This window comes from Daldinia decipiens (assembly GCF_022478715.1).
Source record: "Daldinia decipiens strain CBS 113046 unplaced genomic scaffold F4813scaffold_2, whole genome shotgun sequence".
Lineage (NCBI taxonomy): Eukaryota > Fungi > Ascomycota > Sordariomycetes > Xylariales > Hypoxylaceae > Daldinia > Daldinia decipiens.
In genome coordinates, this window is record NW_026054545.1 from 4,159 (window position 1) to 27,252 (window position 23,094).

General features: G+C 47.0%; 5 protein-coding genes across 5 annotated transcripts; 2 read left to right on the plus strand and 3 right to left on the minus strand.

Annotated features, from left to right (window-relative positions):
• Nucleotides 1-873: 873 nt before the first annotated feature.
• Nucleotides 874-3,038, minus strand: F4813DRAFT_384679 (uncharacterized protein; the record flags this gene model as incomplete). The annotated part of the gene is made up of 5 exons (XM_049246126.1): nt 874-1,159; nt 1,234-1,881; nt 1,940-1,976; nt 2,038-2,715; nt 3,017-3,038. The coding sequence occupies 5 exons, from the start codon at nt 3,036-3,038 to the stop codon at nt 874-876; spliced, it is 1,671 nt and encodes a 556-aa protein (XP_049103929.1).
• Nucleotides 3,039-3,542: 504 nt separating this feature from the next.
• Nucleotides 3,543-5,410, minus strand: F4813DRAFT_343017 (WD40 repeat-like protein). The gene is made up of 4 exons (XM_049241485.1): nt 5,078-5,410; nt 4,975-5,013; nt 4,746-4,861; nt 3,543-4,689 (listed from the first exon to the last, which is right to left on the minus strand). Exons 1-4 carry the CDS (start codon nt 5,078-5,080, stop codon nt 3,939-3,941), a joined length of 909 nt encoding a protein of 302 aa, XP_049103930.1. The 5' UTR covers nt 5,081-5,410; the 3' UTR covers nt 3,543-3,938.
• A 276-nt stretch (nt 5,411-5,686) lies between these two features.
• F4813DRAFT_94293 (uncharacterized protein) lies at nt 5,687-7,434 on the plus strand. The gene is made up of 2 exons (XM_049249068.1): nt 5,687-6,227; nt 6,283-7,434. The coding sequence occupies exons 1-2, from the start codon at nt 6,093-6,095 to the stop codon at nt 7,234-7,236; spliced, it is 1,089 nt and encodes a 362-aa protein (XP_049103931.1). The 5' UTR covers nt 5,687-6,092; the 3' UTR covers nt 7,237-7,434.
• Nucleotides 7,435-9,905: 2,471 nt separating this feature from the next.
• On the plus strand, nt 9,906-12,520 carry F4813DRAFT_384682 (uncharacterized protein; the record flags this gene model as incomplete). Its single annotated transcript, XM_049246127.1, has 2 exons — nt 9,906-9,951; nt 11,118-12,520. 2 exons carry the CDS (start codon nt 9,906-9,908, stop codon nt 12,518-12,520), a joined length of 1,449 nt encoding a protein of 482 aa, XP_049103932.1.
• Nucleotides 12,521-14,871: 2,351 nt separating this feature from the next.
• On the minus strand, nt 14,872-17,862 carry F4813DRAFT_343024 (P-loop containing nucleoside triphosphate hydrolase protein). The gene is made up of 3 exons (XM_049241486.1): nt 16,669-17,862; nt 16,535-16,615; nt 14,872-16,481 (listed from the first exon to the last, which is right to left on the minus strand). Exons 1-3 carry the CDS (start codon nt 17,461-17,463, stop codon nt 15,096-15,098), a joined length of 2,262 nt encoding a protein of 753 aa, XP_049103933.1. The 5' UTR covers nt 17,464-17,862; the 3' UTR covers nt 14,872-15,095.
• Nucleotides 17,863-23,094: the final 5,232 nt, after the last annotated feature.

Sequence of the window (23,094 nt, forward strand, 5' to 3'; positions counted from 1 at the left end):
GTACGATGGATACATGTACATGCATGTACAATCAATTGTACGTCAAGTAGGTACGTACATGCATATGATATGTACCTACCTAGGTACCTAGGTTAGGTACTTACCCTGAAGCCGAAGCTGCTGGGACTTCACTTCCAGGTTGCTCCACCTCTGTACCCAAATCAAGACTTGATAGTGGGGTAGGCTAGCTGGTCAAACATCAATACGCAGGTACATGTCCGGATCTGTATGCACCCGTTTTATTTTTTAAGGCAGGTAAATTACCTATGAGGTAGTCTCAAACCTTAGAAGCTGACCAAACAAAGACACCCGAGAGGCCGTAAAAGGTCGGAGCTAAGTACGGGTCTGAACTTGTCAAAATATTATCCAAACTCCCATAAATCTTAAATGCTTAAAAGGCACCCAGGTAAATAAGGTAGGTAGGTACCTAATGCATACATCTATAGCACACAGATATGCAAAAATCTACAATAAAAAGAAACACATCCCGACATCACGAAGCGAACCTATTACAATAAGTGATATTCCAATTCTAAGAAGAAATCCTAATTTTCCATTCCGCAATCGAGAGGGTCTCTTTATGTTCTTCTTACCCCCGGTCTACATGGAATATGCGCGCTATGGTGTGTACCGTACAACAAAGCATATAGTAAGCATAGGACAAACAGGTATCTGATATCCTAGCCTTAACGATTAAACCGGTATAAACAAGGGGGGGCTGATAACAGTTGCGGTGGTGAATGTAGACGTGAATATAGAGGTCGCCATGTGTAAGAGCCTCGTCTTCCTATGTGGTATCGAGGAAGAAAAAATAGTTAAAAGAGAAAATGTAACTCGAACGCCTTGTCGCTCGCCTGGCAGAAGAAGTCGTTATCAGCGCAAACCAATTACACTCATCTCAAGTGTCCACACTCTCCGAATCCACACTTTCAGAGTGCCCTCTACACCCTCCACGTCTTGCAGATCCACTCCTTCCCACCAGCAACGCCGCGCTGGCTTTCTCCAGAAGAGCAGCAACTTCTGCGCCATGCCGACAGCATTGTTTCCCATGTCGTTACCGCGTATATCACTACGTAGTCGAGCAAGGGCCAAACTGCATACGACAGCTTTATTAGGCTCGCCAGCACGATGGCCCCACCTATCATCGTGGTTGAAACCGCTGTATTGATCGTTAGGAATAAGCAATTCGTAAAGGAATTGGAACAGGACGAGACGCAAAGAAATGCCACTTACCCAGCTGTCAGCATCTCGATCAAGTGCGCCTCGGTCGTACCGGGCTCGTCGCTTCTTTTAAGCCCCGAAAAGATCCCGTCTTGCTTGAGCAAAGCTCTGGCAGCGGCACGCTTGACCTCGATCATTTCAGCTTGGTTAATGTCCGGTCGAGGGGGAATCGCATAAAAGTCAAGGTCTTCTCGCAGGACAATAATACCAGCTCGCTTGCTTCCGTCATCACCTCGGCCGCCCAGCGAGTCGATGGGAACAGCACCGCCATCCGGGGAGGCAGTAGGGGAGGCTTCATTGGGGATAGATTGGGCTACATTCCGGAAGAAATCCAGCATGTATTGTAGAGATGCAGGATCATACTGGGAAATAAGGTCAGTGATATGTATATTTATATTGGAGACGAGATTACGAAGTGTAGAAGCAGGAAAACGTGTGCTAAGGGGCACAGTAGGCGCTTCGCATGTGATATTTGAGGTAATCTGAGTGAAATGTGTAGGGGGGTTATCATTGAGTGTACTGACATCGACTTTAACGGCATCACCCTCGGAGAAGCCGCCCATGTGGCCTTCGGGAAAGAGGCCGTTGGGGAATAAGGAGAGGAGGACAAATTCAGGTAGCGTCAGCAGCTCGTCTCTAGATAGTATGAAGCGCGTGCCACTACACGGAAGACTCAATTAGCATCCAATCAAGAGATTATCCAGTAAGAATGATTTACCGTAAGTCCATGGTGATGGTTTCGTCAACGCCGACATCTGTAAGACAGGTTTAGTATTCCTATTCAATTCGGAGAGTACTGTTTCTTGCGCCTCTTACCTCCGATAGCATTAACAGGAGGACCTCCTTGCTGGACTTGAGTAATAATACTCGACGCACCACCGGCAGCCGCCATTAGATACGTAAATGAGAGTAACGGACTATATCCTTCAGAATATGCGGGAGGCGGTTCGTTGGGATCGTCGACTTTCTGGCTCGACTCGCCCTTGACGTCCTGCGGGAGCGCCCGTTTAGTTTCTTCGACTGTGTCGTTGAACGAATTAGACCTCTCGAGAGGGCTGTCAAACGCAGAGTCGGAAGGTGCGTAGGCTGGAGCAGCAGTCGCAGATGATGCACCGGCTTCGGAAGTAGGTCCGCAGGTAGTCGGCGCAAGCTTGAAGTGATCGTCTACGGTATATAGACTTGAAAACGGCGGCGGGGCGGAACGAGAGGCGGCTAACGAGAACGATGTGGAAGCAGAAGCTTCAGAAGTTGGGTAGGGATATTGCGGAGGAGGTGAACGTCCCCGGCTGAGATTGTCTACTCCGTCGTTCTCGAATCTCACGTTCCCTTCGTCTTCGTCGATATTGGTCGGTGGGAGCCCGGCGGACACGGACTGTCCGTGACTTTCCTCCTGCAATTCAGACAACTTGGCGGTGTAAGCTGCGAAGTGGAAAGCTCCCTTTTTTTGTGAGCGGCTGTTGGCGCTGATGTTATTCACGGCCGAATGCGTCGTCGCTTTGAATCACACACGGCAGCAAGTGGGCTGATGTCTCTGTCGCATAGGGAATCGGACACTAAGTTTAGATATTAAGCATCACTTTGATGATCAAAAGTTTTCGCAATTGTACAAGATCAAAAGTGCCAAACAAGTTCAAGAACGGTAAGTTGCAATTATGAAGTTGATGATTCTGGGAATCCCAGGCTCGACTTCCTTAATTTTATTGGTACCGACAAGGCCCCCTGAAGCTGGAGTACACCGATGTATCTTAAGGCTTTATTTGGCAGAAAGGTACTTAGCAATCTTGGTGCGACCAACAGCCTGGGGTGCCGCCTGCCATGTTTGGTCACAACATTATGACTGGTTGACTAACCGCCAATTGTTAGTCAATCCAATCAATCAAATTAGTAGAGTTATCCATAACAATGTCCAATCGATAAGGTATCCCTTCAGTCCGTTAAAGAAACAGCTACCTTTATTGTCTGTCTAATTCTTGCCTTAGACAAGTCTACTTTCAAAGTCATTTGATGTTTCAACACCGAACCCTAAAATGTTGAAACAGTTTGTGCAACAGTTTATTTATACAGTCTGTTTCTACGTCTGAAGTAGATACCTACCTAGGTAGATACCTAAGGTTACCTAAGGTATATGTTGGGCCTATGACTACTTGTAATGTTCTATAACTAGGCCCTTACATACCTAAAGTACGCATATCCAGCACATCGATGGGTAAGAGATGCAGATACATGGGTATGGATATCTAGGTGCTGTTTAACAAACACGAGGTTCCAATCATAGAATAAGTAAGTATAGAGGATTAGGTAGTTATTTTAATAATCAATGTTGATAGATGATTATACTTGTCTTAGTCCAAGTAATACCATAATAGCAAATAGAAGTATGTCTTCCTTTCTCAGCTCGAATATAGCGAATATCATGAACTATCATAGGTAAGGATCGAAAGAAGATAAAGAATTTCATGGTCATCCCCTAAAACAAGTCATAGTATCACACCCGTGAAATAAACCTCATATTACCATCTCTACGACCGCTATAAGATATCACGTTTATTTCCTAAGTTTTAAGGCCGTCGCAGGAGGCAAGTAGACCTGCTTTTTAGTGACCAACAGTCCTGTCAAATCAATGCCTCTTCTACATATGAACGCCGGGCTTCATGACAATCATCCTCGACCCGTCCCCGTAATCGATTCCTTCATCTACTAGGACTAGGCCTAGGTTCTCATTCCTCCATCGTCTTGACGCATTCCCATTCGCCTCGCAAGTTCTCCTTCCATAACGAAACCTTATTGTCGCCGCCGCTAACGGCCAATACGTTCCCGCTAAGACTCCAGCTGACGCGCCACACCTCTGCGTCGAAGTTCAAGACCTTAGACGACCACTGTCCCTGGCTAGCATTATCGCTCGTCCAGATTCGTACCGTCTTATCTTGCGACGCCGATGCAATATAGCTCTTCTGCAGTACTGTTGGGCTCCATGCCACATCTCGTACCCAGTCTGTGTGCCCTGCCAATGGCTCCCGCTCCTGCTTGTATCCTTGCGAGGCAGGATCGTAGGCCCACAGCTTAAGCACGTTATCGCAGCCTCCCGTGACGAAACGGCGCTGGCCAAGAGCACCCGGGCCTGGAGGTGCGGAAGAGACGATGCTACCAGGCGTTGTGGCAGGTGCCCAGGAAACCGAGTTGACACCAAGGCCGTGTGCCGGGAACGAAACGTGGGAGAAGTTGTTGTCCTTGAACTCGAGCACGGACACGTTTCCGTCAGATGACGCGCACGCCAGAAGACAGCCTGATTCGTGCGGTGACCATGCGACCATATTCACCGAGGCTTTATGGAGAGCAAAGTCGAAGATTCTTTGCCATTGGTTCGATTGTTCGCGCCAGATAAAGACCTTGCCGTCGTAGCCTGCCGAGGCGAGGATGTTGCCGTACTTAGGATGCGCCCACGAAACACACCACACTGCGCCTTCGTGACTATACCCACGATTGTTAGGGGTTCTGTTATTTTGTCAGGGAGAAACAATCCATACCCTTTTAACGTCTCAGTCAGCCGTTGAGATTCGCCTTCGATCTCGAATATCTTAATCGTCTTGTCCGAGGAACATGTTGCAAGCCGTCGGCCATAGTAGTCGAGGACAGCATCATGCTAAAGGATGTTAGCGAAAGCTTTAGTACGACCGTAACAGGGCGTTGAGGGTAGAGCTATCGTATCGAGTAGATTCGAGGCGCAGTATGCATTTTGCTCGATGTTTTACATACAATCATGTCATCGTGGCCAGAGTTGGTTATTACTTGCGCCTGTAGTAGAGCAAATGTCAGTAAGTTACAGACTAACAGCTACAGATTTGACTAGCCAACGTACCATCTTGAAAAGAGAAACCTGTAGAGAATATAAAGCTCGGGACTCGAACAAGGAGGGCCGTGTTGTTGTTATCTGATTTAGGTCTTGATAGGATCACCTTGGCTTTGAATCTTTGATGTTCAAGCTGGCTGTCAAGTCGCCTATACCTTCAACTTGGCAGCTGAGGTAAACAAGTGGTACACTACCTACAATCCGTACACCAAAGATCAATGGCACGCATTCAATGTTACTGGTTGGTTGCTTGGTTGGTGGAACAGTCCAGATTTCATTAAGCTGAGCTCCACTTCAGCGCTTTTTCGGATTAATATTTTTCATTTTTCAATGGCGTAGAACAAGGGCCCCGGCAAGACTGGAAGGGTTCCACTGGCATGCACATGGCGGGGTCCTGTGGGGATTTTGCTTGTAGGTACGTACCTGCGTTAGTAAGGATCTTGAGCCGATAAGAGAAGAATTGACATCATGGTTGGGCCGGTCGGTACGGATTACATGTATATTGAACCGTGTCTGCCGAGGCTAAAGCTTACATCGCAAAGAAACTCCGAACGGTACCTTTCCTCGTGATGCTGATTTGAATCACTTCAAATTCAACATCTACAATTTGCGAGAAAGAGTTGTCATTATTTCTTCAACTTCGTCTCTTCCCCCAACGTGTATTATTAGTATACCTGCGCGCCTGTCTATATTGCGCAACTTCCCTAACAACCTGACTCAGTAACCTAGGATATCAAGGTTCTGACCAACTCAGAACGCTATTTTCGTCTGTTCCTTTGTCTACGAAATACCTGGCAAACATCTTTTAGGTCACCACCGCTTTCAAGTTCCACGCGCACGCACATACACACACACACACATACATGCCGAAATCTTCGCCAATTCCTCAACTCTCTTCTTTCCTCAACTAAACTCGACCTTCATTCAAAAAGTTAGCGACTAGCCGAGTACCACACCCTCAACCACAACCTCAACCACAACCAAACCTCCATATCACATCGCCACCTTGTACCATTCCATCAGAATGGCGGACAATCTCTGCGGTCCTTCGACTGCTCCCAAATCGCTATCCCGACACTTTGAACAGGACCGTTCTCTACAGCAAGACCGATTCGCTTCTTCTGCCGGACCCTCGAGCGGCGTTCACGATGCGACGCAGGTTAGTATTCATCTTAGCTTAGCTGATTCAACGTCTTCGTCTAACACTATCACAGCGCTTCCGCAGCCTTAACTTGGGCGACAACAGATTCACGTCGGAATTCTCGGAATTCCAGAATGCATCCTTCATTGATCTCTCCCCTGACGTTAGAAATTGGAACCATAATCACCAATTAGTCCCTTACCCATCCTTTGGTAACGACGATGCCTTCTCGCCCATTGATCGCGCCAACGTTTCAACGCGCCCTAGAGTTGCCGCCGAGCGCTTCAATACCTCCTCCCGAACTGGCGCTGCCGCCGCCGCCGCCTTCCCTACCATGCCCATCATGTCTACCCCTGTAGGCCCTCCCACCACGACTCATGTCCCGAACCTCATCGCTCAACGTCGTACAGACTGGGCCAACGAGTTCAATCAGAGGATGGCCGGTCGCAATTTCAACCAGATGAACCAAAGCTTCGGTCCTCCCGGACAGGCATTTAGACCTACGAACATCTATGATGAAAACATGTTACGACAGCGTATGGCCATCCGCCCTGATCAGGTCCCCGGCTTCAAAGACGATCTCGACTTTGACGCCGAGCTACGCGCCTGGGCAGCTGCCAACAGTCCCGAGACGCAAGCTCAAGCCAACGCGTGGCTTCGTGTCGAGGATGCCTCTGCAGACAGCCGTGTCCGCAACACCCAGGCTACTACGCAGTCGGCTGATTCTCATCAACTTACCATGCAGAATCTGACTGCTCTCGAGCAAGAGTCTGTTCCGGCAGCCGAGCACACCCGGAGCAATTTAGCCGAATCAACAGCTGAGATGGAGAAGCAGGCTCAGTCTCGAGGAAAAGAGGACTCGGAACTAGCCATGGCCGCGCAGCAGATCCTAGATTCCGTCTCGGGGGACAAGTCTGATAAGTTTAAGAACTCTGGCTTCATTCAGATGATGCAGAAGATTGCGGCGCAGGAACTAGTCGTTCGGGATAACAACTTAGTTGAATCTTCCCAGACGATCGCTAACTAAATTGATATTGATTGCTAATACCGACACCGAGGCGCCGCCACTAAAAGAAAAGGTGGCGTTGAAGCCCGTTGCTGTCGAAGACTCATTTTCATGAGTAGAGCTAGGACTGATTAAGGAGCGAGATGCTTTACAGGCACGCGTTGATTTTTACCAGTATGTAGAAATAACATACATTATGATACCCTACAGTGTTGTATTCTATTACTAGCTGTGCATGTTTCCCTACTGCGAGTCGTAATTCATAATTTCCTGTAATAAGCATATACATAGGTTTGTCTGTACTTCCCATCTCTTCTAGCTAGCGCTATGATATATAGGCCACGTTCACTCCTTAATTCTACCCTTATGCTTAAAGGAGAAACTTGTCTATGACATATTCAAATATCACTTTTGCGCTACCGATGCTCAGGAGCCGTAGTACTCGGGGTAAGGGAACGGAAAAGAAGGCGTTGACGCCAGCCCGAGTTCCCAGGATCCCGAATAAGGGGTAAATATAATCCCCGTATAACCCATTCACCCCTTCCCCCATTGCAGAGGCTGGTAGCCAAACAAAAAAGCACAAGAGAATCCATACCAATAAAAAGGGTGGCTGTGCTCATAATAAGAATCCAATGAAAGAACACATACCAACCCGGATCGCAGCCTTTCGTCATATCCGCATCGACCGCCCCGGGTCCGACCGTGCCGCAATAGTTCACATACGCCTACGAGACAAGGCAACCAATGCGGAGCCCGCGGACCTCACCGGCGGTAAGGCGTCCACCCAAAATTCAAATACAAGTACAATATTCGCCACGCGGGTGCGGGCGTCCTAAGGCGGCTGTCTCGCGATTCCCATCCCCGGTTAGTTGCCGTGATTCCTGCAGGCGGCTTACGTGAACACTGGAGAATAAAATAAAACGAATGCCGGGTACCTACGTATGATATGTATTTTAGAGTCGGACTTACGGGAGTTGAATGCATGTATGTCGATGTTGCATACATATACTTATATGCACAAGATCTACTATAGGTACATGCCTACGCTTGGTATGATGTCGAAGAGGTTATGAGCAGCTGACGAGAGCCGCTACGTAATACGGACGGCGTGTGAAGCGGCGTTAAGGTAGCCGGCCATATCGAGCATTTCCACGGACGTAGGCCACAACGTAGTAATATGCAATGCCTTCGTAACCCGACATTGTTAGGCCTATAAGCACGGATGAATTCGTAGAGCACTAACGCGGCTCTGCGCACCTTATAGGATTAGATCGGAGCTCTGCCTAATATGCAGAGAGGCAACGTGGCCTCGTTAAAGAACCCATCTTGGTTTGGCGTTGTGACGAGTGAACCAAGAGTTAGGAACGAAAGAGAAGACCTGTATATGCAGGACTGGGGGTCCTACGTACCTAGGTAGGGCTGACAAGGCGTGCCGTGTCGGCCTGGGAAAGATGCGGATGCGGTCCTTTTTCTCCTGTGATGTCGTGAAATGTCTCAAACATGTAACCTAGACTACCAATGGTTTTATCTCATTTGATATTCGGAACGCATACCATAGGTATGTAATAGAAACGGGTCCTCAAGAACCGGAAAGCAACGGCGTAAAAGACTGCGCCCTGCGTCTTGTAGAAAGGATGGAAACGCACAAACGCATCTCAGCCTGCTATCCACCAATATGCAACCCTACTGTGGATAACCATGCAAGACAGGGTCCCTAAAGTAGGCAATCTTGGTGAGATTTCCGTAAGACACTGGTTTACACAGTATACGAGTCTCTCCGTTTTTGTTCCTTTGCCGTTTCAAATAACCTTTTAATCGCGGGATATTCGTACGTCGGCTCTCCGCGCCGTAAAACACGATATAACCACTTTCGGTATGAGGTGCGGTTAAGAAACGGAAAGAAGGCAGGACATGGCGAGAACCATCCTTGCTGAATAATCTGCCTGCCACTGTTATGTACGATAGTGATTATGTGATTATGGTATAGTCGATAATGTAGTCTAGGTGTAGTCTATAATGTAATGTATGTAGTCGAATGCACGAAGGGTCAAGCGTGAAATCGAGTACCTTATGAGTCATAATCCGAACGACAGGGCTAAGAAATACTGAAACTGCAACTACTATTGTATGTATGTAGGCGTTGGAATTGGTTGATCCGATTGCTTAAAATGCTCCTGTCGCTGATCTATTACCCATGTCGCTGAACCATGGCCTATCCTAATTCAGATTCGATTTCGCCAGAGACAGGGCGCCCATGAACACTGTGGGGTTGAAAAGATGCAAGAATGGAATGGATGGATATTTTAATTTTTCGATGCAGCCCGCGTTGCGCCCGCGTCTGCGAATCTTCAAGTATTCCGTATACGCAATTGGGTTGACGACTGCGCATATGCGAAAAACGTACCTAACAATGGATCCGCGATGCCATGTAAATCCGTATCAAGCATCGACCATATGTTGGTTCTTAAATCTCCTGCGACTGCATCGATGGATCATCGTCAGTGGAGCCAGTGAGATAGTAATTTTGAAATAAAGTGAAGAAAAAGAAAAAAAAGTTAGCGGAGACGGAAATAAGCGAATTGATCAGCATAACAACCGTTCAATGAAAAGCTGACCATTCAAGACTTTAAAAGAAGAATACGGTGCCATATGCTGAGAAGAGGTAGTGTACCGCATGTGATAGATTAATAATGAACAATCGTAAAGTCGAGTTCGAGACCGAAGGCCGCCCGACTTGTATGAGGTAGGTAGGTAGACTTCCATGTATGTACCTAAAGTACTAATGGAATTCAAAGACTCGTAATTGCGATGTAGCTAAGCGTTTAGCTCGATGTTGCATCCAATATCTCCATTCCGGGCCCAATTAAATGTTCCATCTAATACCTACACGATGGATACGTACGCGCTACAATATGTGTAAAGCGGGTTTCTCGAGACATTTTGTCGTCGGTGAATATCACGAGGAGGATAATCTCTGCTTCCTATGGACAAGAAGACTTTAGAAGACCTTTCCTCATTGAGCTGGCCGACGAGCAAAGAGCCAATGGAATTCATTTGCGACACGTAGGAGCGAAAGGACAAGAATAGGAATATCGTAATCCGTCACAAGCCTTAGCTTCAAATGGTTTAGAGTCTTGGCGATGCAGCCCCGAGAAACCGGTAGGACGGACAGAGAGATCCACGGATTTAATTAAAATAGGAATTAAGAACTAAAAACGGTGTTAGCATATGTAAACTTCCATCAGTTGCGGCAAGGTTCATATCTACATACATACGGAGCAGAATTACAGCAGGAAATACGGAAGAAGGCTGTGCGCTAAGTTGAAGGGGGAACATTAGGTGGCAGGGGTCGTTAGTGCAGAACGGAGCTGTGGATCCATCAAGTATGAGTCACACGCTCTCAAGCGAAAGTATTTTGTTCTTTCCTAACTGAACATGTGTTCTATCCGTCAAGCTTGCCCTAGAAGTCGCTTGCAATCAAAATTGTTAATGGTTAGCAAGTGACTGTCAGATCTAACTAGCCGCACCCAGGTACCCTTGGCTCCATATGTACCCACGCGTTACGCCTAACAAGTAACGCTAAGACCCCCCTGCGCCCCTCCCCGTTTATTCCGTTTCTTGACAAAGTTGCAAAGTTGCGAAGGTGCGAGGCACGGGTTTTTGTCTTTTGGCTTTGGCTCTTGGCCTAGGTTAAGGGATTGTTGCCTGAAAAATTACTAAAGTCTCACCTCTCCCACCGAAATTCAGGCACGAACCTTTTTTTCTTTTCTCCCCTCTTCTATTCTATATCCCCCTCCGCACAATTACAGAACCATATCATAAGCAGACAATAAAGCATTCATCAAGATGCGCTAAGCAAACCGGACCTCGTGTCTTCTCTCTTTCTCATGTGCTCCCCGTAGCAACAGTCAAAATTCAGTCTCAAAGGAATAACAACCATCTCCCCACTCAACCCTTCTTCTCAGCTCTCCCTTTCCAGGAAGAACTGAACTCAAACGAAGCTATTCACGGCTCTCCGAGTTCCCTCACTACCGCCAACATTCCTCAGCAAGACTCTCTAGTCTTCACCACGGATTCTCAACAGCAAACATGGCTTCCCTCCAGTTCCCCGAGCCTGCCGGCACAATCCGCGCAATCCAACTTCCCACCGCCGCAACAGGACTTCGTCTTGTTCGATCAACCTCCGCCTCAGAGACAGAACGTTAACCGCTCTGTATCCTCGCCTGCCCCAGTAGCAGTATCAGCCTTTGGATCTCTCAACGTCAACCCTAGCCGCTCTCCGCACATTACACACGGTTCTTCACCTTCAATCCAGAATCAGCGAGTGGCTCAGATTATCCGGGCAACAGGACATCAGACTTCTTCCTCTACGGCATTTACCAATCGGTTTAATTCTTCTGTGCAAAATCAGAGCCTACAACAGTATTACGCATCAGTTTCTCCTTTACCCTCTACCGCGGCGGCGAACCAAAATCGTGCTGTTCGCCCACCCGTACCTCTTTTCACGCAGGGCGGCGGTAATCAGCAGGCGGCCAGGATGGATCTTCAAGGTAATTACTCAACCTCTTTCTCAAATTGCATCCCTGTCTTACACAACCCAGACGCTCTTAGCCTTGAGGACCTCACGGCCTTCCAGGGGCCAACGACTGCCTACTCTTCCCCTGGAATTCCCGGCTACGACGTGAGTGCGAGCTCTGCCTCTAGCACTGCTAGCAACATGGGGACAATTTCACCCCAAGATTTGTTCCTCGACCCCACCACGTCTGCCCCGAACTCCACCGCGATCACGAATTTGACGTCACCTTCCATGTATGACGGGTCTCCTGAACTTCAAGATTATGATTTTGAATTGTCCCCGAATCTCGGTGGTAACAACGATTTCGACCATGGCTTTAGTAGGGCATGGCCTTCTTTGTTTCCTGAGGATAACCCAGTTGTCAATGCTGCCCCTACCGCTGACGAATTGTCACCGGCACAGCAGTCTGATGAGCTAGAGGTGGCGGAACCCGCTTCTAAGCCTCGTCGCAAATCTGGTAACTCACCGTCGTCCGGGAATCATGGCAGACACTCTTCAGTGTCTGGTGTGAACCCTCGTCGTCGGGATAAACCACTTCCTCCTATCATAGTTGATGATCCGAACGATTCGGTTGCGATGAAGCGAGCACGAAACACACTGGCAGCTCGTAAGTCTCGTGAGCGTAAAGCGATACGGTTTGAGGAACTTGAAGCGAAGATCGCTGGTCTAGAGAAAGAGCGTGATTTTTGGAAGAGGAGATGCGAAGCACTAGAATCTCAAACTGGTTAACATTGGTAACATGATGGGATGTGTGTTGCGCGAAACGAACTGGAGGGTAGCCCAATGATGGCGACCCATCCACTTTCAACGAGGCAGCAGTATCAAGTTGGTACTATCGGCGCAATCAGGTAAGACGCCATCTGCCGTGGATATATATTATAGTGAGTTCTTACATGTCGTTTCTGAGCATATTTTTTTTTGGAGTTCCCGCAGTTGAGGAACCAATTAAAACAGGTGGTCGGTATTTCCTAGTGTCTGTTTTCAATAGTCAAGTAGTCTCCGCCACTTCCCATTGGGCTTTTTGGGGCCAGATATCAATACAGCGATTTCAGTATATATGTTGATCATGTCCTTTCGAATGAAGTTAACCAGTGCATTCCGTACCATCGTGATTCGTTCCACATCGTATTAATCTAAGTATCGATCGATCTAAGATCACAGGTAACGTTTCCTAGACTTCGGTTGCTTATTTTATACTTGTATGCCTAGGCGTAGTAGTGTTTGCTCGCTTGCGTCTGCCCTCCGGGCGGGTTGTTGTAGTTTTCTTGTGGAAACGGAAGCAAAATAAGTCCAGCTTGGTCTATACCATGTAGGCGTGTATCTGCTACGTACATGTTTACGTAGATTCATTCGCTTCAGCGAGCAGTTTGTGGCTAGCAATCTTCTGAACAGTTTATTTGCTTCCTTTTGCTCTATTCCGCAGACGTACTGCCGGTTTGTAATTGGGTTTGCTAAGATGGGCTGAAATATACTACATAGTGAGGCAACAAGTAGATGATCTAGATTATTTCTTGGTGACGTTTTGAGACACTTTAGCTTGTGTCGAGTCTGGTGTCTTAGAAAGGGTCAGTGTATAGAGTCCGTCTATAGTTATATAAAAGACACTACATAGGCAGCTTTGGTTTATTTATGCAGAGAATTGATAACATATAATCATAGGTATTCTATCTGAGGCCGTTGGTTTGAGATTGCAGTTTCATTATACAATATTAGAGAAGATTCCTAGCTATTGTTCAGTGATTCCAGGTATAGCACTCGAAAGCGTTATATGTATCCCCCTTAAAACGGTTGGCATATTGCACTTGACCCCTATACAACAAGATACCTACATTGATACATATATACAACACCACTACCCTATGTCAATGTTATCAGTAAAAGGGATATCCAGGGGTTTTAAGGAGGCAAGTGACTGGAGAGGATGGCGTTGTAGCTACAATATTATCTTCTAGACCAGTGTGACCCCTTTAGATGTCACAGAATCAGTTGAATAAAGGGCCAGGCTTTCCCGTCTAAGATAGTAGACAAGAACCATAGTATTGGGCATTGTGTACGGTTTAATGTAATAAAGTCCATAAAGCAAGCTACCTATGAAAAGAACAAGCTAGCTGTTTTATTTCTCATCCGGAAGCGAGCAGGGCGTCCGATGCTGAAATACTTACTCGAAAGGGGAAAAAAAGATAAAAAGCGAAAAAAAGCAATAGAACAACAAAAAAAGACTAAAAAGCAGGCCCCAAAGGTCCAACCCCGGCGCATTTGAACTTAGCAAGAAGGCCTATCTCGCCGCCCTGCGCCGTGCTCGAACCCGGAAACGCCATCGAAAAACCCCGGCGGGCGGATTTTATCTACGCCGTCATACCTAGAAAACCGCTAAGCCACGGCCTCGTTGGGTTGCGTATCTAAAGGTCAGGAGTGAAGGAGGGTTTTGTTAATTGGTCTTTTAAGGATGTTGCGGATTGCTTGGGGAAATGCGTGCTGGTATGTACGTGCTTGGGTTGGTGGTTGGTTGCCTGGGGACGGCGAGGTTGGTGAGGGGCGTGTTTAGGTGGGCTTCGCGCGCGGTTTTGGGTGCTGTGCTGAGGTAGAGGTAGAGGTAGAGGTAGAGGTAGAGGTAGAGGTAGAGGCGTGACGGGAAGAATACGTGAGATGCTGCCAATACTACCTCACTCCTATCTATATGTTAAATACTTCCAAGCTTCACCCCTTCGTAGGTAGTTTAGACACCGCATGTTCACGTAAACAGGCAGTCCCATTGCCAATTTGTACTTATATATTTCTCTATACTTTCCACTTTGATTCGATATCTCAAACGTGTAAGTAATATATATCATCATATCTAAATCATGCTTTTATGCCTTACGATTAGGAAGAGTGTCCCTAACCATATTTCAAACAATACTACGGAAAGGAGGAGATCAGAAAACAGTCTACACTTCTCGTGTGGCAATGATTTAGCATCTCCTATTATTGCTTCAAGAACTTATACAAGGCCATCTCCCAAATGCTGTCGGGGGCGGGCTAGCTAACGGAGATCTTAATAGTATATGTCTTTTGTAAGCCAACTGCTTCTTTCTAGATATATGGGTATAATTACTATCTCTTATGTAGTTGTAGAAGACTATTGATACCTGAAGCTGAAGGTAGACGGATTACACCGTGTCCGTCTCGGAATCAATAACACATGGGATACCAATAGCTAAGCACACAATCGGTATTTTAACATCTCATCATATCTCATTCATATATACCCATCTACCTAACCTATACCCCTTACACACCCCCTTTTATCCTATTCAACAACCCCCTAATGCGCCTTAACCACACCAGCCGCATCCGCCTGCGCCGCAATCCTCTTCTTGTACGCCTGTACATCTCCAGGGAACTTCCAAACCGTCCCATTTTCACAAACCCACAAGCTCGTGCACACCGTCTGCAACATCGTCACGTCGTGAGAAACCATGAGCACGCCTCCTTGGAACTCGCGCAGCGCCTCGGACAAGGCGTCCATGGCCTCGATATCAAGATGGTTAGATGGTTCGTCAAGAACAAGAATGTGCGGCTGCGTGAGGGCCAGACACGCGAACGCAACCCTCGACTTCTGACCTCCAGATAATACGGCCATCTTTTGCAGACCGGTTGTGCCCGTAATGCCGAATGCGCCGAGTGTCCGGCGGTACTCCTCGTCCGTACGGCCAGGGTATTCTTTAGACATGAAGCTGACGGCGCTCACGGTGAGGTCGAGCGCGTCCACGTGGTGCTGTGCGAAGAAACCGATGCGCAGGCGCGAGTTCTGCTGGATGAGACCCTTGGTTGCCGATAACTTGCCAATAAGTAATTTTAGGATGGTGGTTTTACCTGCACCGTTAGGCCCAACAATACCGATACGTGAGTCCAGTTGCACGTCCAAGTCCACGTTACGTAGTAGGATATTGTCTTCGCTGTACCCGAATGTGACCCCTGACATTTGCACGATTGGCGGCGAAAGCTTCTCCACCTCTGGGAACCGGAACTTGACACTGTATTCTGTCTCTGGCGGTTCGAGAATAGGCATACGCTCCAGCTTCTTGATACGCGACTGTGCTTCGGCAGCCTTGCCAGCGTTGTACCGGAACTTGTCGATGAAGGCCTGCAGATGGGCGCGCTGCGCCACGTTGTTTTCGTACTCTCGCTTTGCGGTCTTCTTACGCTCCTCTCGGGTGGCGTAGAAGGATTCGAAGTTAGCTCCTCTGTAGTAATCCAGCCTCATCGAGTGCTGGTGTATAATATCTGTCGCGACTTCGTTTAGGAAAGCCCTGTCGTGACTGACTACCAAGACGGTGCTCGGATATGTGAGTAGATAGTTGGAAAGGAAAGTAATCGAGGGGACGTCCAACATGTTGGACGGTTCGTCGAGCAGTAATAGATCAGGCTCGCAGAAAAGGGCTCTGGCAAGGGCTAGACGCATACGCCAACCACCGGAGAACGTCTTGGTTGCGAACTGCTGGCGCTCGGCGGAGAATCCCAGACCGGCTAGAATACTAGCAGCTCTGGACTCTGCCTTGTCTGACTCCATTTCGGCCAACTTGGCCTGGATTTCTCCCAACTTCTGGTCAAGCGCTTCTCGGTCAAGGTCCAGCTTTGCAGCATCTACGGCAGTATCTGCCATAGACGATCGCTGTGACTCGATTTCGGCAAGACGAGCTGTTATCTCCTAGAAACAAAACATTAGCGACTGCTACTAGAGTCATGGAAAGGACAACGTACTGTTTGCTCTTTGAGTAACACCTTCCGCCAAACGTCGGCATCCAAGACGGCCTGTAAAGCGGATGTGTCATCACCGGAGATCTGACGTATATTAGCATATAGGGCGTATTATTTAGCTGAGATGGGTGACATACCTCTTGTTCGACGTGGAGAATAGAAATATGCGTAGGCACTGGTAACTCTCGTCTTGAGAGCGCTCTGAGCAGCGTAGATTTACCAACACCGTTGTGACCAACTAAACCGTAGCGGTGCCCGTATGCCAATGTTAAGTCCGTATCCGCCAAGATACGGGTACCACCAATGCCGACATCAATATTTTCAATTTTGATATCTTTCGTTTTGCCGGCGCCGCTGCCAGAGCCAAGTTGTAAGGGGTTGACAGCCATGTAGAACTCCTCATAGCTCTGAGCATCCTCGGCTTGGTTGATCAGTTTAGATGCTTCATACTCAACCGTCTTGAACTGCTTCTTGCTCTGCTTGGCGGCGATTTTGCGCTCTGCCTTCTCAAGCTTCTTCCGGTCAACCTTAGACTCTACCTTACGAGCGTTGGCAGATTCAAGATCGACACTCCCGGTAGCCACAGCTAGAGTCGAGGACATATTTCGCTGAGCACCGACCTGGATGGCCTGGTCTAGCCGCTTCACGGCGGACGGACCCCGTCTCTCACCATTGCTGCTGTTGACTTCCTCGTACTTGTCAACCCACTTGGAGACTATGGATCGAATCTTGTCCTGGTTGGACCCAGCCGAATCACCGGAGGCAGACAAAAGGAGCTCAGTGACAGCAGCAGCGGCCTCGGCTAGCGGAGACAGGCCAGAGGATTCCTCGTCGCCGACCCACGCGGTGGATGCATGTCTAAGATAGCCTACCGAATATTCGGAGACAACGGGATCGATATCCGGAATAGCGGCTCTGATATCGGCCTCCATTTTAAGAGACGGGATGGGACGGGAAATTAGCGTGGAGGAATTATCGAGGAATTATCGAGGAATTATCGATCCCAGCGAATGGTAGTCCGTGGTACTTCTCGAACGGGACTCAATTTGCGAAGACCTCAGCCTGGTTCGTTCCCCCCCCCCTGGGATCTGGAATTAGGTAGAAGAAACACGGGCTTCTAACAACGTTGGATCCCTGGTTGTAAGATTTAATTTCCAAGGTACGGCGGGAATATCCGATCCAGTATCTTGTATACCTAGTTGCGGATGTTCCTTTTGCTGCCCCGAGCGACGGTCACGGATTGAAAGCTTGGACTACGACGATCCGTATGTATGACCATATGTATGACCATATGTATGAATAGGCACAATTGTCACAAAATGAAGTCTGAAATGTATGGATTAAGAAAGAGTGGACCCGGATACAGCGACACAGTAAGCAAATAGTCATTGATATATTAATAACACTGTACTAAGTATATCGCCCATATAAATATGTAATTCATGTGCATAGGTACCTAGGTACCTACATTATGTAATTAATTTTATTCCATGCGTTTGTTTGTACCTATGTAACTAACCAATATACAAGTACACAGGTACATCACATGTAGAAGCGGCCGACTTTCATGTAAGTGTCCGTGACATGAAGTATGAATTCAAATTTTCTCGATCGTTTGAATAAGAAAGTCGATCAATAATAATATTCGGCTAATTAGTCAGAGTCATGTTTGAATCAACCGGCGCTACAACGTTGACCTTTAAGATCACGACGCTTCAGCCATACCAAGTGCCTTCAGGGGTATCCCCTTGCCATAGTACGATGCTGGAAACCTATCTTATTCTTCCCACTCAGTCGACGGCTAGGTCCGATTGATATATGCTGGGATGACTTGATATGATAGGCTACCGACGTGAGGGGATAGGATCCGGCTATATCTCAAAGAGTGCTTAACCAAGAAATCCCAGCCAATAAATCAACACATCGGCAGCAAGGAGACGAGAAGCGCAAGGCTAGCCCTAAAAGCTTAAGAACAAAACAAAACAAAGTCCTAACTCTCGGAGTTTACTATGCTAAGATATATATACCTATGTAGGTATGTATATATATATTGTGTTGTCAGCGCCACAGTGATCGGCGAAGCTTAGTACTGCTGCGTCAGCGTCGCAACTGGAAAAGGCTTGTCGGATCGATCTCGTCCTAATAGTGTGTGTACCTACGCGCGTGCCAATAGGATATTCTGTCTATCTTGTCCCGGTTGCCGTGCGGAGTGAAGCCAAGCGAAGCGAAGCCAAGCGCGTGGGATGACGCGACGCACCAACCGCAGACGCGCTCTGGGGATCGGAAATCGTAATCCTACCGGGTGAAGCTTGAAACGCGGCGCCATTCCGTCGCGCCCAACATCCCCGAATCTTATTGGCTGTTCTACGCACTTGGCTATCGCAAGCCACTGTGGGATTCTCCAGCTGGCCAATGTCTCGTCGTGCCCTATCATTTCCCCTGTGGGCAGTTGCGAAGCCTTGAGGGGCTTATTTGAGTAATGGTAATGCTGGTATGCGACTATTATGCTGGTCCCTATTAGGTTGGATGTCCGGGGTAGGACGAAGCTGGAACTATTATACCTTTAATGGGTGCAACGTATCGCATTACACGCTTTTCGTAAGTATATATACTACGATATCTTCATTTTCTTCTATTGAGTCGTAACGAAATGTGTGATATCGGTAATATGTGCCCCCTTTTTCTCGCTGAAAGAGATACGGCAAGCGACACACACGAGTAGGATTGTTATACGATTTTCTTGCCACGCCATAGGTGTTGCGTTTTTAATATACATATCCCCGAACACGTCTGCTCGTGTGGGGGTTACATTTCGCCTCTTGGGGGGGATTCAACGTCATATCATCAAGCAATAATCGATTTGAGACATAGCCGTAAGTCAAGCTTTAAGCATCCGGCTTGTATTGTCTTGCTTAAGCATGTGAGGCTTGTTTAGGGTGTTTGCTATGGCGACCGAGTACGAGCTGTGGCGGCTCATCGCCAACAAGTAGGGTATTGGCAAGTAGGCATTCTGAGTTAGCGAACCGCCAGTCATGTCCTTGCTTTTGTTCGACATGGCACCAGCTTGTTCATAGCATGATCTCTCCGGCCCGCGCTTAGATAACGGGTCTCAACACGGCATAACGCCGCCGTACCTGGGAGGATTTGGTTTCACTTCTGTTCTGTTGGGTGGCTCGCAGGTGACGTGATGCTGCGGATAACTTTTGATTAGCCGGCGTCGGTACGCCGCCCGGTTGCATTGTTAGGAAAAATGAAGAAGGTAGCTGGGCTCGGCCGTAGGTCGACGAGTGACCTACCTCCATATCTACTGGTATAAGCCAAGAAACCTCAGCAGTATATCTTAACCCGTTGCCGTGTACATGTAACTCGATATTTCTGCACCGAGAAAATATGAGGTCAGAATCAGGCTTTGGCGTTTGGTTGACAAATTTTGATCCAAGGGTCTCCCGTCTAATACTAACGAGTAAGAGGCATCTCGATATGCTCGTAGATAATTTCCGAGAGAAAACTACTAACTAACCTAGTCACTTAGCACTTTACTAACCGTAAGCCGTTTATTCTCCACAGCGATCTCGAGAAATCGGATGATTTCTACCGAGTGCTAGACTGGATAATCATATTTATGGACTGATGTATTCGTTTCTTGTTTTACTGTTTCCATGTATACAGTTTCTTCCTACATAATGTTGCAAAAGAGGGCGGACACTGGCGTTTATATAGACCAATTATAAGAAAAACTCCTTAGTTGTCTCTTATACCTGGTGTAAGTAACTTCTTATTGTTATTGCTGCTGTTATTGTTGCTGTTAGTGTTCTTGATTTCGGTCCCCCGCTTGTGGAGTATGTGGCTCGACTTGGCTTCATGTTGGTAGACCCAAGTTCATGGTGTTTTTGTCAAACTGGCCCACATAATGCGGCATTTTGCGATTATATACATACGAGCCGGCTGTCCCATCAGAGGCGTACTTAAGTGATATATCATGCTACACTTGCTCTCTTCCTTTTACCGAGTTTTCGGTCTCAAATCAGGTTCTTACAAAAATGGGGTTGAGCAGGTTTTACTTATAAGCCACATCACGTCAAAATATCTTCAGCGTGCCAGCAGTCGGACTCGAAAATTAATGGCCGGGTCTTGGCATTTTCCTTTGAAAACAACACCATATATTATATGCAAACAAAAAGCATTGTAATGCGAAATAAAAAATTGAAAAAATATTTACAGGTTATTTAGCCATTTTAACTGTCCTTTGTACTTTTTGTAATTTTTATCCTTTAAAACTGGTCAAATTATATATATTAATATTAAGTGTTCAAATGCCAAGACCCGGCCATTAATTTTCGAGGCAGGCTGGCCAGGTACACGACGGGTCAATGGCATTGATATGTAGGAGGTGAGGGGTAACTCGAGGGAAAGACTAGGTACCTAACTGGTAGCTATTTTAAGGATGAATGGATCTCCACATCTCCAGCTTTCATCATCACACGGCTGATGTAAGTGTTTTTGTATGTATTCCGTATTTATTTACAAATCCAACTGAGGTATAGTATTGTTATGCTAGTAGCTATGTAGATAGTGCTATTCACTACCTAGTCTGTAGCGAACAGTCTCGATCCTTGCCCGTTAATAGGTCGTTTCACGCGCTCAGCATTTTACTAGGTTAGCTAGGTAGATAGCAGATATCTACCTACCTAGGTAGTATTTTCTTGGAAGAGGTCAAGTGCCCAGAGGAAAAGGGGGAAAGGCGAGCTACATTGTAAATATATGTGCTTCGGGTGTCAAATGTTTGCATCCGTTCCGTTGTGGTCTGAATAATTTAGAGGGATTCGAAAGCTTCCACTATCACTCTTGCACCGCCTAGGAGAAAGGCGGGCTCTGGAGTTTTGCGTGGTTGATAGACCGAGGTAAAGGAATAAGCGACACTACATAGGCACTACATGGACATAATAAGACGGCTGTAATTCGTGATAGGAGCCGTCGGATCGTGACGGCACGGCAAGACGCCTTATCCATGACAAGCAAGCAGGGCCTTGTCTCGTGTTTCAACCTCGATTGGCTCTAATGTTCATGGGCTACTATTCTACAATACACAACTGGGATGCGCCGCAATCTACTTAGGTAACACTCGTATGCGTGTCTCGCCACCCAGCAGCTTTTCTGTCGTTGCTATCTATCCTTTGAAATAACTGAGAATTATAAGTAGGATTAGGTATTGTGATACGTGGATAAAAGAAGCCTTTCCACGTTTGTCTTCATTTGCAGACTTCCAGTAAGCCTCTCCGGGGGTAGGAATACATAATGGTAGGCCGGAGAATTACGAACAAGGCGAACCACGAGCAGAGTTTTCCCTAGCCGGATGGATACACAAAAGGCGATGGCAATTAGATCAATATGTAGGTGTAAATGTGATGTGTAATTATGGGATGACAGGATGTGCCAGACGCTATTGATAATTGGCGGTACGACCTGCTTGTTCCCCATGGGCACAGCTTGCTCATGTCGTGATTCGTGGCAGCAGGCGATGGTAGACGGTAGACGACTAGCTACTGGTCGCAATAGTATATGGTTGGGTACGGGGTTTCTCAGAAAGGAGTACAAGCATTTACACTGAAGCGGCAAGCGTCAGTATGGATGTTAGTACGGCACCGACGGCGAATATTGCGAATATTGCGAATTTAAAAAGAGTGACGGTGAGGCCTAACTGCTGAGATGGTTTGCGTTTGGTGGTCATCAACTACCTAAGCGTGTTAGAGTAAGAAATGCGAGATATCTCGCAAGTTCTTCTGCTTTCCGGATTTAATGTATGCCGGACGTACAAAGCCGGGCGAGCTCGAATATTTAGGGAGATGTCCTTATTATATTATGACAAGTATGATAAGCCTGCCTTGCTTGTAAGACTTGGAATAAGCACTTGTGCAACTAAGGTGCAGTTCTTGAGAGTTAGTTAATATATATTATGGGGTTATGTTTTCTTATACTTATGTATGTATATCTTTTTCTTCAAGAATCTAGGTTAAGTATGTCAGTATGTCAGTATGTCAGTATGTCAGTATGTCAGTATGCCATTATGCCAGTGAGATAAGAAAATATTGCGTGTGTAATGTATTACTTAAAGGTAACTCGAAGCACACGATGTACACGATGTATCCGACTATTGTATATAGTAGCAACTGTAGCATAAATCAAGAAAATGTCGTATACTTGCAGTAGTCTGCACAACTAGCGGTACCTAGGAGGACTTGTTATACATACCTAACCTACAGACTTGTTGTTATACACGAACCGAACATCTGGAACTACCGTACTTAGACACAAGGATCATATATGTAACTAATGCATCACCATTTAGGGCTGTAATTTCTAACCGCGGAGTGCTTACATGGCGTTGTTCATGGTATCGTTCATATTATCGTTCATAGTATCGTTAGCTCGCTATCCCGAAATGCCGGTTGATGCAAGTTCTAGAGAGGGTTATAAGAGATTTGATTAAGAGGCTTTTCAAGAATCAACACCGACCAACACAACACCGACCAACACCGAAGCCTGCTTAGGATCCAGCTGGGACT

What these genes read in the sequence shown, in the direction of transcription:
- F4813DRAFT_343024 (XM_049241486.1), bottom strand. Translation starts at nt 17,463, where the DNA reads ATGGAGGCCGATATCAGAGCCGCTATTCCGGATATCGATCCCGTTGTC. An exon ending in TTCTCCACGTCGAACAAGAG is followed by an intron (nt 16,616 to 16,668) that starts GTATGTCACCCA and finishes AATATACGTCAG; the next exon opens with ATCTCCGGTGATGACACATC. An exon ending in TGTTACTCAAAGAGCAAACA is followed by an intron (nt 16,482 to 16,534) that starts GTACGTTGTCCT and finishes TTTTGTTTCTAG; the next exon opens with GAGATAACAGCTCGTCTTGC.
- F4813DRAFT_94293 (XM_049249068.1), top strand. Translation starts at nt 6,093, where the DNA reads ATGGCGGACAATCTCTGCGGTCCTTCGACTGCTCCCAAATCGCTATCC. An exon ending in GCGTTCACGATGCGACGCAG is followed by an intron (nt 6,228 to 6,282) that starts GTTAGTATTCAT and finishes ACACTATCACAG; the next exon opens with CGCTTCCGCAGCCTTAACTT.
- F4813DRAFT_343017 (XM_049241485.1), bottom strand. An exon ending in CTGGCCACGATGACATGATT is followed by an intron (nt 4,862 to 4,974) that starts GTATGTAAAACA and finishes AACATCCTTTAG; the next exon opens with CATGATGCTGTCCTCGACTA. An exon ending in CTGACTGAGACGTTAAAAGG is followed by an intron (nt 4,690 to 4,745) that starts GTATGGATTGTT and finishes TCGTGGGTATAG; the next exon opens with TCACGAAGGCGCAGTGTGGT.